The sequence below is a fragment of the Bolinopsis microptera genome, chromosome 1 (assembly GCF_026151205.1).
Source record: "Bolinopsis microptera isolate Bmic1 chromosome 1, MBARI_Bmic_1.0, whole genome shotgun sequence".
In the NCBI taxonomy this organism is placed as follows: domain Eukaryota; kingdom Metazoa; phylum Ctenophora; class Tentaculata; order Lobata; family Bolinopsidae; genus Bolinopsis; species Bolinopsis microptera.
This window is the reverse complement of record NC_087072.1, coordinates 19,096,063-19,113,394: the sequence shown is the minus strand read 5'-3', so window position 1 is coordinate 19,113,394 and position 17,332 is coordinate 19,096,063. Positions and strand designations below refer to the sequence as shown.

Sequence of the window (17,332 nt, the reverse complement as noted above, 5' to 3'; positions counted from 1 at the left end):
AACAAAAAAAAAAAAAAAAAAAAAAAAAATAAAAAAAAAAAAAATAAAAACACAAAAAAATAAAATAAACTAAACCAAAAATAACACTAAAAAAAATAACCATAAAAATTAACTAAAAAAAAACAAACAAAAAAAAAAAAAACTAAAAAGAAACAAAAATACAAACTATTCACCAAAAATAACAGGGCTCTAAATCTATCTACAGAAATATAAGGATTGAAAATTTTATTGATTATAACGGGGAAGATCAGTAAACAATAATTACCTGACTAAATAAGAAAGGTTTTGTAGAGAATGGGGAATAGTTTCCGCTTTTCCTCGACTATCCTCTTTTGTACGACACGTTATTTTCGTATCTGCGGGTAAACGATTGTAATAATACAGATTTGGTAATATCTAACTCTGAAGCTCTGAGTAAGATTATTTTAAGGCCACAAAATCCTCTCCGAACCGCCAAGTGGTCTGGACTAATGATAACTTAGGATCCCAAACAATTATTAATTCCTCTCAGATTCCCAGGCTGCATTTAAAGCGCTTGACAGCACCAGTTTTAACTTCAGGTTCGCTCTGAACATCTCAGACCAACTCAACTCTCTAGGTATTCACATCGAGTAGAACTTAAATGTTCCAGGACATGAAGGAGTATACGGTAACAAACTAGCGGACGAACTTGCAAGGGACGAATCCAACAACATCCCCATAGGACCAGAATCCTTCCTCCCAATTAGGCCACACTCAGTGACAAAGAAAAACCCTTCTTGAGATGTCCCTAAACAAATATAAATACAGGAACTTTAATTTTTCAGGAACTCACATCAGATGGTTAACATGGCCGCTGTCATATAGATAGTTTACTTTCAGAACGTGGCGAACAACGTCAACTTCGAGACGCAAGATTGTGAACACTTTCCAGGAGAAGCAGAAACATCCCAGCACCTCCTCTGCAAGTGCATCCAGCTCATGACGCTCAGAATGAGGATATTTGGTAAACCCCTACGGAGGATCTTAACAACAGTAAACTCAACCATATCTTCAAATTTTTGGAACAGTCGACAAGACTGGATTATAGGGAAAACCTTTTTTGGTAACCTCCTAGGATTCTTTACCAGGAACTTTCATTAAATTCTACACTAGGAACTCAACCCAGGCCCATCTCCGCGTAGAGACATATCTCCCAGGCTTTGACCTTGCTCGAAAGTCCCTTGTCTGCCCTGGAAGTTTCGAAATTTGTCAATATTATGACTTCGATAATTTAGTTTCACTGCCACCACACAAGGAACTAAGTCTCTTGATATTATATTCTGGCAAAGGTCCAACCACCAGGCTAAAATTCATCGGTAATTGCACCCGCCCAAATTTGTATACTATGCAATTATTTATTATACGATTTAAGAAACGGAATTGATTGTTACTTTGTATTGTACCCATTAAGTGAATATTCATTGTAATGGCAGTCCTGAATTTTAGAATAATTCAAATGACAGTTTAATACAACACTACTAAGCTAGAACAAATAATTTGAGGAAGCGATGTAACAGAGTCGATATATTTTAATGTTGCCAGGCCGTGGGGTGGCAAGTCCCCATTGATCGCAGCCCGCTAGTATTACTGCTTCTCAATATGTAAAATAGTTGCTCATCTAACGGCTATAGGAGGACTTCCTCTAATCCATTTAATATCAGATATTTTATTATTCTATTAAATAACAATTTAATGCAACCGTTTATATTCCGCTTTAACTGTGTGACGGTTTTTAAATACCCTAAATAGTAAATTACGTAATTAAATAGTAAATTTAAAACGTTTATATTACGTATGATCTATAATTCAAAAATTTTTAACAACAAACTACACCCACTATGTTCTTTATACATACTTTAATACACATTCCGATGACGTAAAGAGTTTGCCTGCGTCGCCTCCCCCCTGCGCACGCCAATGATTAATCGATGAGGGCTGAACATCGACAATAATGTTCAAATATTTTGTTATGATATACGAGTAGCTTATTAGCTTAATGCTAGGTAAGAGTTATAAAGCTGAGCAGCTTACTAAGATCTGGTAACATGATCCTACTTCTGGTAAATCAGGTGGGAATTAACACGTGGTGTTAGTTACAGTTCACTGTTTTGGTTCAGGGGCACCCAGCAGTGGCGTTAGGGGCAGCCAGGAGTGGCGGTGCATGTTGAATCAGGGGCATTTTAACACTTTTTAACTCACCGTTTTTATTTCAATATTAATAAACATGAAACGAAACTACTTCACATTCATGTACAGTTTAATGAAACTGTACACTGATAATGGAAAGTTCTCGGCTTAGGTTAAACAGTTGTCAAATTTGTGACATATGTGAAATGTAACTCACTAATAATACAAGCGTTGAGAGTGAGAGAGCGGAGATAAGGGCAGACAACAGAGAGATGGGACATGTCCAGATCACAGAACCCACTAGCATTCAGGTAGAGCAGGGAGATGGGCAGGTCGTGCTTGTAAAGACTAAAATCTTCATACGCCCCACTACCTAAGGGGGTACACACAGCTATTAGTTAACAACAGTGAAAACTGAAGCTGTAAATTGTGTGGCAGTGCAAAGCAATTATACCAATCTCATAACTGTTTAAAGATGTAGGAAACATAAGAATGTAATGTACATATTACTCAGCTCCAAAATTACGCTCCAATTTGCCACACATTTTTGAATCCAAAGAAAGTTCAAACTGAAATTCGACACCGTCTATGCAATAAAATTAGTTCCTTATCGAAAATAATGCTAGGGCATAGCCTGCATATTATGTATGAGCTCAACAAAGCCACGCAGAAGCAAATAGTTCTTACCCTGAAATGACATGTCCAAAGCTCGCAGATGCTCCAGTTTAAGTAGATTGATAGGTTCTGCGATAACCTGGGCATTGGTCAGCGCAGAAGATGCTTTTAACAGGCTTGCTAAGCCTCTGTTGTTGTCGATTAGCAACTTTAGTATTTGCTTGCTGCACGACGTTCTGGAGATATTCAGATCCTGGGATTAGAATCGTTAGATCCGGAGCTGAAATGCTACATAGCTTTATGGAATGTGAAATACAATAGTTAGAAGTTATTCTGAAGTGATCTAAAAGTACCAATATGGTTACTCAGTAAACCTTTGGGGGTTGGAGGAAGTGATGGTTAGAGAAAAGTATGCAAAATATGTATAGCACTTCGATGGGGTTTAGTTTCAGGAAAATGTTAATTATGTAATAGGTGGACCCACACATTCTAGTACAAATTATTGTTTCATAACAAGCTACTGAGGAATCGTGTCCGGTGTTTTTTTTTGTTGTTGCATTTATGCAATACTTACATGAGATCTCTTTTGTGTTCGTGTTACTAAAATTCTTATCAAGCAAAAAAATAACAAGCTGTGAATTAAAGACCTGTAATCTCAAATTTATGATTGAAACTTTGCGCACAATTTATTCTGTTATATCGGAAGAATAGCACGTCAGTGCCAAAACATTGCCACAGCAGTACAGGCTTCCGATATTGACTTACACGTACGATAATAAGAAATTAGCATAAAAGACGTTTCTAACGTCTCTTAAATTAGGTTTAGTGGGTATGATATATGCCACAATATAGAATATAACTACAACATACCTGAAGATTAGTGATGACAGTTGAATTGAACTCAATCCGTCCTGGATCGTGGTTTGTACAATAACATCTGGAATCAAACCTAGTATCAGCCAGGTTCAGACTGACCAATCTCTTGCAGCTCCCCAGAAGGTAACCCAGTTCATTCACACACAGTGATAAACCTGCCACATATAAAGTACAATATAATATATATGTAGGTGGTATCTTTAATCTGTTCATATTTGAACAGGGAATACTTGATCTACTCAACATCCATTTAGCAGCATTTAATCGTAAGATGAGGGATGAAATTGGCAATATTTCAACTTTGTAATCAAATAATTTTAAATCTTCCATAAAAAGTAACTTTTCAAAAACCTGATATGTCCAAAACACGCAACCGCCTTCCAAGTTGACTTTTAAAATACTTCTGAAACTGAAGAGACCCCGAGACGTTTAGTTTCATAGTCTTGGAAATGTTTAATTTTTCCAGATCAACTTTGTACTTTCGTAGGTTCTCGAAGATCTTCTCCGAACGCACAAATTCACAACTAAGATAGTAAGTCATTATAACGAAATTAAAAAATCAAGAATTATTACTGTCATTTAACTTCCAAAATACTGACCATGAAAATAAATCATAAAAACTAACTTGTTAACGCTCAGACTCCTTAGGTTGCAACATTTTTTGACAATAGTCTCCACACACAACGAACTGTTCACCGTTTTATAACAATTGTCCAGATTAACAGTTTCGACATCCTTAGCCTTCTTGAAGATGAGCTCTAAGAAGGTCGGTGAGAAAGCGGCAGGACAGAAACTGAAATCCAGTTCCCGACAGCTGGGGTGTAGAACGAGCATGTAGTGGGATCTTCTCAACCGATGTTCTGAAATGTTCTTCAGTATCTCCCACCTCTCTTCCTCTGTGAAATCTGAAAACAAACTTTAAACTTCTCCGTTTAATTGTAATACTTAGTATCTGTTTAATGTTTTTAGCGCAGATTGTGGTCCTTTAGCCAGAATTTAGACAATTGTCAGTCGAATAAGTTAGTCCGAGTCAGATGTAATGTAATAGGTTCATTATAGTCCTACATATTATCTTCTATTGGAGCCTGAAGTATCGGGTGTGATATTGGCACTTGGCAAGTACCATATCAGTGAACAGGGCCTCTAGCTAATAATTAGACCCCAGGGCGGTTACCCCCATGACAATACTGAGTATTTACGAAACTGCCAGCTAAGAGGATGAGAGGGTTTTCTCCTCTTCAACAGACAGAAAAGTAAATAACACTCACCATAGCCCTGAGCTGAGGCTCGTCATACCACGTGACATGACATTGTACCACGTGTTATGACGTCACACTACGCGGCATGTCACGTGATATGATATCACACTACGCGTCATGTCACGTGGTATGACGTCACACAGGAAAGTAAATAACTTAACACTCACCATAGCCCTGGAGTTCGTCTACAGAGTTAACTGTGCACGCCGGGACTGATTTGCCGGTGAGGTAGGAGTGAGAGTCATAAACAGGAGCTCTTCTGTAGGTCTGAGAGGAAATCAGTTGTGTGAGTAGGCTATTAGAAGTGAAATACAACAAAATAGTTTCTCGTATGAAATAAAAACTGAAAAGTTTTTAAAAATTCCAACCTCCAGAACTTAGTAATGTGTAAAATGTAACCTTTTCGTGTTGGTTGTATTTGTTGAGGATAGGATCGGAGATGTATTTGGACAATAGCTTTCTTAACATTAACTGAAAAAGAGAAACACTTATGACGTAAATATTGCAGATGGAGGCATTGCTGCTAATCTTGATAACTTGATAATAAAACTAACACTCAGTAGTGCACTATTTAATAGTCTACAGAAAAGGTTCTTCGTATTTATATTATACTGAGAATCGCAGCACTGTACAAAATGTACGAAATTTATATGAGGTAACTTAATTTAATGACATAATAATTGATTAAATTGTCAGTAAAAATAAATTCTAATCCACAATTTACACATACCTTAGCAGCTAGATACCTTGCCCTAGGCTTCCTCTCCTCATCCACCTTGACAGAGATATCGTTTATACTGAGCCCAACTGATATCCTGTCATTCTTTTGGTCAGACTCTCTCCATACAATCTGAGTAGATATATCAAGAAATATTATAATACTTGTAATGCATTATATCCGAGTTGAAAATACATAATATACAATATACATGTATAACCTGCTTAAGGCTTTGTGATTGTTTTACGAATTATTTCTTATAATTTCAAGAGAATTTCCTTGTAAATCAGTTAAAATTGGTTTCGAAACGTAATTATACTTGATCAGACTCTAAAATGCGTTATAGGGGGGTGCCCACTGCCCATTATATCTAACCTTGGGAAGTCCCTGTGACTTAAGGAAGGCTCTCAAGACTTTGATTGCATGGTTCGACGAACCTGCCGTCTCTTTCAAAATTTCTTCGTTTAATTCCTAAAAAGTGACGATTACTACATATAATTGTAAAGGGGCGTATCAAACGTTGATAACGACGAAATCCTTATCCTTTCAACCCTGATTTACAATGTATCTTCTTTATATCGAGCAATACATGGTATTACAAATATTTAACGGTTTGAAGCACATGCTTTCGTACATTTAACTGTAATGTAGTACGTACGTTGCACAATGTACAATGTACATTGCATATATAAGCAATGCATGGTAAAGTATTTCTTATCTCTTTTACGAAAATAAGGAGATGGCTCGAGGAGGGGGCTCGAAAAAAACCAAAGATACTCGAGCCTTGTAAAGTTGTAATAGTATGCAGTAAGGTGTATTCTTCACATGTACGATTTAAATTGCTAAGTAGGAAGTACCTGGTTATCTATAAAATACTCCGTGACGTCATCACAGTCGTTTTCACGGAGGTATCTGGAAATCTTGTACAATCTGAAAAAATGTTGCGTTAAAGATTGATCCAGATAAATCGATTCGTGGGTTATTAAATTACATCGGATAAATTTTAAATACTGTGAATCAGAAATTAAAAAGGTATTTAAAATAGCATTGTTTTATTTTTCTAACTCACTCTTTTATGAAAAGAATGTCAATATTCCTACACACGTAAGCTAATACGATTTCTTTTAGTGTTTTTACTTGAACAGCCATGTTGTCTTGGTAACATCTTCTTACAAGTGATCACTCCACTGAGCAATCCAAGGAAATACGTTTTTCTTCTAATTCATCTTCTTAATGATTGTCAGTTTGATATAATTATCTGTTTAGAAAAATAAAAAAAGATGTCAGCAATTTTGAAATTTTTATTTTTGAGACAATTTCACTTATCAAAGAAGCTGTATTTGAAGATGTTTTGATATTCACAGTCAAAATTCGACACATTGCGGGGTCAAAGTAGAGAATCCAATAACATCATAGAAACTTTATAATACATATTTCTAATAGCACATAATCATTAAATTTGTATATTAGTATTACTATGTATATTGCACTAAGTACCCTAAGTATAAAAGTTCTTAGCTAGTGTTGTAAATTGAATCTAGCCCAAGGATCACTACAAATTACACTATCAACTATCCTATCATGTCTGATTCAGCGATCAAAGCATCATTATACTTTATTTATATATGAAATAATTCCGTAATTCTGAATTACTATTTAAGATATCAGATGATCAATAACCCGTCCAAAGTTTTACTGATGAGTAGTTAAAGCTGACCTTGGTACCCAGAAATGCTATTTATAGTGCAAATTCTTCAATCTATGCAAGTACAATTGAACTATGTAGTTGAAGTTAAACTAACTTTACGAGTCTATGAGAATTCATTATGGAACAGCAATTAACACCTAGAAACGTAAAACCCATAATATAAAATGTTTAGTTTCCTTTTCTTAAAGGAAATGGTCAATAATTCAAAATATCGAATAATACAATTAATCTAGATACGGTTGGGATAACAATACAATCAATATTTAAAAATGAACTAAACAAGTACTACATAATATTGTGTATCAGGAGTAAAAGAGCAGAGCCTTATCAAGTGGGGGGTCCGTAAAATGGTTGGTACATGGGTGGAACCTTCAGAATATCATTATACATGTCCATAAGTTGACTCGGAACCTCTTTCAGGACATGAGCAGCTAGTCTGCCAGCTCCACCCTGAAAAGTTATAAATCTGTTCAGCTTTCAGAGTTACTAAAAACCTTTCAGTCTCACCCAGATATTATATCTAGTCCTGGTCAGCAAACCATTTTGTCGAAAATTCTTATTTACTCTGCTCTTTCACTAATAAGCTAGAAGGTCTTGTTCCAGCATTAATAAAGTTGGTAAAATAGACAGTTAATGATAGTCCGGTATAAACTAAACAATACAGAAAGCAAGAGAATAGAAAATAGGATCCAGGAAACGCAATCTAATTTTACTCATATTTCGTCGACCCTTCTTCTCGAGACGCTTATCTAATTAATGAAGTAATGCGATGATCAAGTTATAATATATAGGTGATCTTTCAGAAAACAATTTCATTAAAACAAAACGGTGCGATCTTATCCAATTCCTTAATCAGTTCCGTAGAAATCAGTTTAAGTTGGAGGAGGCCCATAGTCGGGCTGGTACAAGGGCGGAACATGGAGAATGTTATTGTACATTTCACACACTTGAGTAGGGAGCTCTTTCAGGACATGTGAAGCAAGTTTAGCAGGTGATGCCTAGAAAAGGTAAGTCACAAAATGGTCGTATTATATTATCGTATTATTGGAGTCGGTCGTTTAAAAGTGGATAGTTAAAGTTCTACTCAGTGCTCCGGTGACCAGTTTGTTAAGGTGTTGCTAAGGTGTTGCTAAGGTGTTGTTAAGGTGTTGTTAAGGTGTTGTTAAGTTGTTGTTAAAGTGTTGTTAAGGTGTTGTTAAGGTACTGTTAAGGTGTTGTTAAGGTGTTGTTAAGGTGTTGTTAAAATGTTGCTAAGGTGTTGTTAAAGGATGAGGGGACCTTAGAAAAAGTTTTTTTCTCGTGCAAATCCTTTTATTACATTAATCGTATAAACCACTTTAGTGAAATCCGCAAAGTTGTATTTCATTCGCGCGCCGAGATATCCAGCCAAAACAATTTGAACCTGTGACGTCAATTATGTGAGTTGCTCTGATCCGCGCATATAGAAATACAGGTAAAATGAGCGTGCGGGCCTACTAAATTACTAATTAAGAATAAATTAACAATTTACGATACTAACGAGCCTATAACCAATGGAGAGGAGACTTTATATGACCGGTTAAAAAAGAATTATCACCCTACGATAACCATGAGCCGAGATACACCTGGAATAAGATTGAAGTCACACAGAAAGGCATGCAAATTATGTATCTTTATAGCTCCTAACGCGACGTAACACCTAGCAACTCCCTGTTTCGTACCACAGTTGATATATCAACATGTCATATCAACACAACACGGTCCTAATAAAAATGGATCGGGTAGGTATGAAATGCATGTCTTCATTCCAGTTGGACAAGCACCAAGCACCAAGCTTTTAAGTTCTAACTCACTATGTGACACTACTTATAACGTAAGCAAGATTTGCAACTATTACACCAAGCAATATTATACCAAGCATAGTAGACGAACACATCCACATTCGTTACGCTTTACACTCAAGTCACAGCAAACTAAAACGGTAAATTATAAATGAGTGTACAACTAAAGGCCGGTACACGCGCAGTGTCAAACCGCACGTGCGTACTCAGATAGGACTAGAGGCGCCAAGGGACAGCTAGTAAAATGTCTTCTACTACATCATACATTCTTTTTAATTGTGTCCATATCGGGTTTCAAACAAGTCAAAACAAAATAGCAGTTTGTGGTTTAGTTAGCGGATGCTACTTATCTTTGCTATTTATAAATAGAAATACCTACTACAACTACAAGAAAGCCTTTCTGAGTTACATTTAACTATTATTATTAAAGAGAATTATTCGTAACTTAGACTAATTCAGTGCAACCAAAGATACCCCTCTCGCAAACGCCAAAGGAACACGACGTAATTAAAACAGAACAGAACAAAATGTTGACAAGAGCAAAAGGTGCGCGCGCACGTTGGTCTTAACACATAAGTGACGTCACAGCCCAAAATTGCTATCAGCCAATAGGAGCGCGGCGTGATATTGCACGAATTATCGATTTCACAGTCCGGCGTATTTTTTGATTCTACACACTTTCACAGGACTTAAACGCGAATATTTGGAAGTAAATTCTAAGGTCCCCTCATCCTTTAAGGTTTTGTTAATGTGTTGTTAAGGTGTTGTTAAGGTGTTGGAGCCATTACAAAACATAACATAATGCCACACTAAGTTCTCCCTCTTAATACATGTTAATGTAGAGGACAAAGAGAAAGAGAAGTTGGAAATCTAGAATATGTGTACTTACATTCTTGAAATCTCTGAAGGGAACAAATTGAACAATGTCTCTCTTTGCTTTGCGATTGCCGAGGGATAACCTGATAAAACCCAATTAGTCGTATTCCCTAACTCAGCCTCAGATCTATTGCAGCAAACAAGTAATCGAATTCATAGCTGGTACCAGAAATAAATTCTGAGGAACTAATTATTAACTCACAATTTATCGTCAGCATCAAGTCGCTCCATATCAGAAAAGTCAGCGTCTCCAACGCCCACAATAATGATACTCAAGGGTAGTTCACTTGCCTCTGAAAACAGTTATCAGGGACTTTTGAAAACGTCAGAAAAGTTTGATCGATATATATTTGGTAACATCACGCAAAACAGAATATCAAACTAATGAACATTGTGTAGTGACATTTGAAGAAGAAAGCTAACAATATTGTTCTACCGAGTTCTGGTGAGGTATTGTGTTCACAGACACTAAACAATACTGTCCGATAATAGGAACTGATAATTCCTTTTTTTAAAGTTATCAGTATATCTGGATATTAGATTTCATACTGATAATGGATAGCTTAGTCCCAACAATGATGTTTTAAGCCGGGACAACTGAATAGTGAATATTATGTCAAACAAAATATTAATATGCCGGTATGAAAAGCCCCTTGTTGGTTTAAAGGACTCACCAATGATCATGTGAATGGTTTGTTGCATATCGGTTAGGATACCGTCCGTTAATAGTAGCAAGATAAAATAGTCTTTAGCTTGTCGTTGATGCAGTGCCTGAGAGGAATGATACCGTATTACTATGTTAACGTCATGCCGTATTAATCAACATTTTTTATAAAGTTTAATTTTGAGAAGATTTTTTAAACCTCTTTAAAAACTTGATAAAATGTTTCAATATAAATAACTCACCTCCCGAGCCATGGTGGCTACATTCCCAATTATAGGGCTGGCGTTTGTAGGACCGTACAACTGAACACTGTTTATACACTGGTGGTATGCGCCCAGAATTCCTTGGATTCCATGGCAGTTAGGATCTGCTGGGTTACCGTTTAAGGAGAACTGATGGGATACCTGAAGAGGAGAATTGAGAAATAAGATGTATAAGTAATAAGTATATGGGCATTGGGCGTATATACAAGTGTTCTGTACTCGTATGTGGGTGAGTGAGAGTGGTGGAACATGATATTACTAGCTGGTACACTGATGGGATACCTGCCGGTAAATGGTGGATAGTTTAGCACAGCTGTGTGTTAAATACATTTAAAACATAAAATAGTTAAAATATTTTATTTTTTGATAGAAAGATTGTGAGACACGGATGTGGGCAAAACATTGTGATCTCTTCTGTAAAATAGTGGCCCAAAATAGAGAACATGACTAGGAAGTATATTGTGGCAGTTAACAACACTGACACACAATCCATAAAGACTATTACCTCCTACCTAGAACCAGATATCAGAACAACACCAAATGCAATCAATTGCAACACTTTCATAACAATATGTGCATTATATAGGATGTTATCACGCGATCATGTTAGTGGTGAGTGGATTTGTGAACGATTTACAAAATGGTTTGAAGCCTATTATATATTTATATCTTAAGAGTTCATTCCTTGTCGTGTCTCCTAGCAACTGCACTGTTCACAGAATCAATACTATTTCGTCATCGTTATATTTTGGTTCACTGACTACTACACTGCAAACTACATTGTGTTTACATTGTGACTACAATCTAGCTGCATTGTGACTAAATTGTGACTACATTGTGACTACACTCTAACTACATTGTGACTACATTGTGACTACACTGTGACTACATTGTGACTACATTGTGACTACATTGTGACTACACTGCGACTACACTGTGACTACATTGTGACTACATTGTGACTACACTGTGACTACACTGTGACTACATTGTGACTACACTGTGACTACACTGTGACTACACTGTGACTACATTTTGACTACACTGTGACTACATTGTGACTACACTGTGACTACATTGTGACTACACTGTGACTACATTGTGACTACACTCTAACTACATTGTGACTACATTGTGACTACACTGTGACTACATTGTGACTACATTGTGACTACATTGTGACTACACTGTGACTACATTGTGACTACATTGTGACTACACTGTGACTACATTGTGACTACACTGTGACTACATTGTGACTACACTGTGACTACATTGTGACTACACTGTGACTACATTGTGACTACACTGTGACTACACTGTGACTACACTGTGACTACACTGTGACTAAATTGTGACTTTACTGTGACTTCACTGTGACTACACTGTGACTACACTGTGACTACATTGTGACTTTACTGTGACTTCACTGTGATATACGTTATACAAGCTGATGAGTTGTGGGCACTGTGCAGTGTTGTGTGCAGTGTGTAACTCCTTCCTACTAACGTGTATTTCCTTACAGTAAACACAGTTTAGTTATTGAATGCGAGCATAACTTATATTTATATATACAGAATAAGAAATGTGATCTAATAATAATAATAAATTGAAATTTAATAACACCGCTTTTAACACCGCTTATCATCTAACTATCTAAAGTTTCATGTTTGTGTAATCGATTAATTGTTCGTTGCTGTACACTTACACAATACACATCAGAGTGTAAAACTGTGTGAGTGTGTTACCTGCCATGCAGGGGGAAGTCTAGCTCCGAACCCAAAAGCTGGGTAGAGCTGATCACTATCGTAGTCCTGAATAACGTTTCCCACAGCAGTGATAGCCTGTGTGTACTGGTTAGGAGTTGCGTGACCCAGATAGTGAAGTGAGGAAGGGTCTCGGGGGTCCCCGTTACTCCCAGTAAAGTCGACACCCACCACGAAATTCAGCAAACATCCACCCTGGAGAAGTGTCATTATTTATCACCACATGCACACGTCGAGCAACAACAACTATAATAAGACGCAATTAACTGGAGAACTGACAGCGATAACACCTGCATAGTGTCTACACATTACACTATACACGGTAAGAGACTAGTTTATACCCCCCTGTACTACTGTACTATACCTGTATGTATTCCAGGAATGTGTACTCTCTTTCAATAAGTATTTTATCCACTACAATCTCACCAGAGTGTCTGTAACCTCTCTTTTCCTTCTTTTTCGGGTGAACCAGGGCAAATTGTTTCTGAGAAAGTTTTTGGTAGCCAAACATAAAAAGCTGCCAATCAGAATAAAATGAACAAAAATTGGAACAAAGTTTGACAGAACTAACTTTCTAATATGGAACCAAACATTATGAGTAAATTTGAGAGATTAGCACTTACCCCTGGGTTTGTTTGTTCCAATTCCGCAAGTGTTGTGAAAAACTGTCCAATAAGATCGTGAGAACCGTCACTGTCCCAGTCGTAACACTCTACCTGGTAAACATGTGGTCAACACGTGGTCAACACGAGGTCAACACGAGGTTAACAGCACGATGAAATACAATATGACAACAAAATATGGTTGGCAGCATCACGGCTATTCAAAAGACAAACAAAACAGGGAAAATAACACCGATAACTAACAAAACGATGTTTTGTTCGGTAATCATAAATCAATACAAATCAGTATGTCAAAACAGATTGTTGCCATTAATTGTTGACATGACTCTGAGGAATTGCACAGTTAAATTACCTTAATAACAGTGTCAGGATTGTTATCACACAATCTCCTCGTGTTTATCTTCATTGCTTTCCAATTAGGGTTCAGAGTGTTCTTAATAAACTCTGTCCGGTGTGCCAGTGAGTAGCTACCATCTAACAACTGTCTGTGAAACTCGAGGTACGGATCCGACTTTCCTGTGAGAATGGAATTCGTGGAATGTAGCAGATTAATAACTGTTACTACACTCTGTTACTTAACAGAGTGTAGTACTATGATCATGACGTTTCAATCAAAATCGCTAATTTAAGGTTCAAATCTTTATATGAGTTTACATGAGATTACATGAGGTTATACCCTTTGGAAGATTTAATCGAAATTATCAATTAATGCTGCTATAAAGTTACTATAAACCTGTACAAGTACACGTAATTTTATAGTTGAAATCACTAATAATTACACCCTCTCCAGTTTCCAGTCTATTGTTATTTCATTTCCCAACTTAAATAGTTATACTAGTATTTCCATGCTGACTATCGTTAAAGTCACAATAAAATGCTATATTAGCAACAGCTTTAGCAAATACGTCAATTCTTTTACTGGTTGCAACAAAACATCAAGATAACCTTATTTAAGCCGACTAGGGTCTAGGGTTGTTAACTTAACTAAACATTAAATAGCAAACATATATTTTAATAGAACAATATTACTATATTATTATTATACTAGAAGGCCCGTGGTCACAGGGAGGAAGCTAATGGCATACTTTCATGGTAAATTTTTATCGCATCAAAAAATATCCGTCGCAACCGAAAATACTGCCGATCAAAATGTAGCTTGAACTAAACATATAACGTAATTACTACAAAGCCGATAAAACGTCGCTCGCAAATGCATTATTCCTGAAAAATAAGATAATACAGATACTGACTGAATTAAAAACTTTGGTAAGTGTTGCACTAAGTGTAGTATTTGGTGAGTACTATTGTGGGCTATAGGTCAGTTCTATTTGGTAAAATGGACTACTCCAATTATACAGAATGTAAATTAAGTAAATAGCTAAATGAACATGCAACACTGCTAAATTTACCAAACTGAGAGAGACTCCGAGATGAGAAACAATAATATCGACTAATTATGGTGGTAGGATACTGAAAAATGGAAGACAAGTAAGGTCAAGAGAGTAAGAAAGTGTATAGTTTTAATGCATCCCAACAATCCTGTTGCAAATTTGTGGATATTCTTGGACTGTTATGCACTAACCGAAAAAATCTTTCTTGTCAAGTTTGACACCATGAAGAGTAAGTTTGATAGTTTTTTGCATACCACCCTGTTCTTGGGCCTGTACAGAGATAGAGCCGTAATTCCCGCCATTGTGTTCCAGAGGTCGTTTAAAGTTTCCAGCACTCACAATCTGTAATATGTGTTTTGAGAGTTTGCTAAAAGCTTTCATTACATCCTTAGATTTTCCTTAGATTTTCGGATTAAAAAGAAAACTTTCTGTTCATGATACATAATTGGATTGATTAAAAAATTACAATACCTGGCCCAGATTACAGTCACACTTTCCCAGGAATTCTGCTTTGTTGACATCGTTATTATTATCATCAATGTCAAATACATAGAAACCAAGTTTCTGAACCTCCTCAAAACGATAGTCAATAGTAATCTCCCTTTGGAACTTTGGATTGAGGGTATCGTTCAGTCTCTCAGTGCGACCAAGCTGAAGAATGATATACAAACACTGGGAGAATACTTTGAATATTAAGTGTGGCTTTCAGTTTTATATTTTAGCCATCTAGTAAATTAGTATTACATGACAATGCATCAAAACCCCAATTTACCGAGTTTGGAGGTAAAGAAACAACTGCAGTGAATCGGAATAAGCAGCTGATCAGAAATGGCCACGGTAAATCAGGGTTTGCGGTAAATTGGGTAGCAGTATATCAGCCTTTTACTGTACCATGAATTAAATTATTTATAAATTGTGTATTGAATTAAACTGTTCACAGTAACATATTTCATAAGGCAGCTAACTGTTTCAAACCTCACGTCTCTTCTTTCCTTCCAAGCTGTACAAAACACAAATGGGATCTGATTTTGAAAGCACATCCAGATCTCTTAATCGTTCACATGATATGGTTATGTCAACCTTTGAGACCATAGCAGCAGGGGGCGGAGGGCCCCCTGGAGGTGCATTTGCATATGATGGAGGTTGTTGCATCCACTGACTACTGAGCTATAGGAAAGAAAAATGAGGTGGAAAATGTTATTTACAGCAAATGTCTCTGCTCAAAATAATAATAATAATAATAATTCTATACAGTTACATAATTGAAACAATTATGGCCCCTTATTGAGGGCAGAGTAAGTGTCTTTGTTGAAGTGTCTTGGTATAAAACTTATCTGAGTGACTGCATTAAAATAATTTAAGGAGAGTTCTCTTAAAACTTTAAGACAATACGGGTATTTGCCTCACAGAATGGCCAAAAAAAAGGAAGGTCTCTCAAAGTCACAAAACACACTTTATTCCAGTTTTTATCTCATAAGAAGCTAAGTTGACACTCATATTTTTCTTCCCGGGGGTTCATTTAATCTCATAACCATTTTTTCTTTGAGAAAAATTGGCCGGAAAATCTTCCTCGAAAAAAACATGCCTCACAGAATGGCCAAATCTGAATTTCTATAATTTTGTTGATGGAGATACTTTTTAAATTTCTATCACCACACGTTCTTAGAAAACCTATTAAGGAATGGGGTAATAACCTAAAACTCACGAAAAAACTGAGCTGTGAAAAATTATTTCACAAAAAAGAAAAAATGCCTGACAAAATGGCAAAAAAAAAAGAAAACGAGAAAATTTTATTTTTCTAAAACCTTTGGCTCTTGTTTCAGGCATGCTGCTGGTATTAATATGCCTTGTTAACACCCCCATATAGGTGAAATTTCTTAGAACTGAATAAAAAGGGCATAATTTCCTACACCAAAAATGGCCATTTTGTGTGGCGTTGTTCATATTCCCTGATTTCATGATTTATAACCTTCATTCGGCTGTAAAAACACTCCATCTGGGGTGTTATTGTATAATAAATAGCTTGTGAATACTTTAGACTTATGGTTTCATTGAATAAAAGGAGTTTTAAATTTTGGCCATTTTGTGAGGCATATTTTGGCCATTTTGTGAGGCGTTTAGCCATTTTAACATTTTGTTTCTTCCTAAATTGAACAATGTTCGTTTTGTTTGATGAATACTATTCTTTAAACATCTTCTGTCATACTGGTGCCAGAAGTTCTCTCCAAAATGCAAACTTAGTTCAAAAATTTGAAAACAAATTTTGTGAGGCATATTTTGGCCATTTTGTGAGGCGTGTAGCCATTTTAGCATTTTTTTCTTCCTATATTGAACAATGTTCGTTTTTTTTGATGAATACTATTCTTTGAACATCTTCTGTCATACTGGTGCCAGAAGTTCTCACCAAAATGTAAACTTAGTTCAAAAATTTGAAAACAAATTTTTCAGTGCTCAAAATTTCTACATAAACAGTCATATTTATGCCAGAAAATGTGGTCCTAGTTAATGATTTCACCACAGGAAGTGTTGCCAGAAGACTTTTGTTTCATATGGTATCCACAAAACCTACCAGTCTTTTATAAAAAATTAGTTACAAAAACATTTA

General features: G+C 36.2%; 2 protein-coding genes across 3 annotated transcripts; both read right to left on the bottom strand.

Annotated features, from left to right (window-relative positions):
* Window positions 1-261: 261 nt before the first annotated feature.
* LOC134822671 (uncharacterized) lies at window positions 262-6,851 on the bottom strand. Its single transcript, XM_063833900.1, has 12 exons — window positions 6,686-6,851; window positions 6,474-6,546; window positions 5,992-6,087; window positions 5,629-5,748; window positions 5,298-5,369; window positions 5,066-5,165; window positions 4,265-4,544; window positions 3,991-4,163; window positions 3,634-3,794; window positions 2,836-3,016; window positions 2,366-2,521; window positions 262-356 (listed from the first exon to the last, which is right to left on the bottom strand). Exons 1-12 carry the CDS (start codon window positions 6,763-6,765, stop codon window positions 262-264), a joined length of 1,587 nt encoding a protein of 528 aa, XP_063689970.1. The 5' UTR covers window positions 6,766-6,851.
* Window positions 6,852-7,021: 170 nt separating this feature from the next.
* LOC134826060 (copine-3-like) lies at window positions 7,022-15,890 on the bottom strand. Of its 2 annotated transcripts, none has more exons than XM_063838324.1 (12): window positions 15,703-15,890; window positions 15,199-15,378; window positions 14,919-15,069; window positions 13,689-13,852; window positions 13,337-13,429; window positions 13,078-13,197; window positions 12,696-12,908; window positions 10,927-11,088; window positions 10,695-10,791; window positions 10,223-10,313; window positions 10,034-10,103; window positions 7,022-8,322 (listed from the first exon to the last, which is right to left on the bottom strand). In XM_063838324.1, the coding sequence occupies exons 1-12, from the start codon at window positions 15,877-15,879 to the stop codon at window positions 8,197-8,199; spliced, it is 1,644 nt and encodes a 547-aa protein (XP_063694394.1). In that variant the 5' UTR covers window positions 15,880-15,890; the 3' UTR covers window positions 7,022-8,196. The 2 variants fall into 2 exon arrangements, with proteins under 2 accessions (XP_063694394.1, XP_063694395.1); XM_063838325.1 differs by having other exon boundaries at window positions 7,022-7,774.
* Between the last annotated feature and the right edge of the window lie 1,442 nt (window positions 15,891-17,332).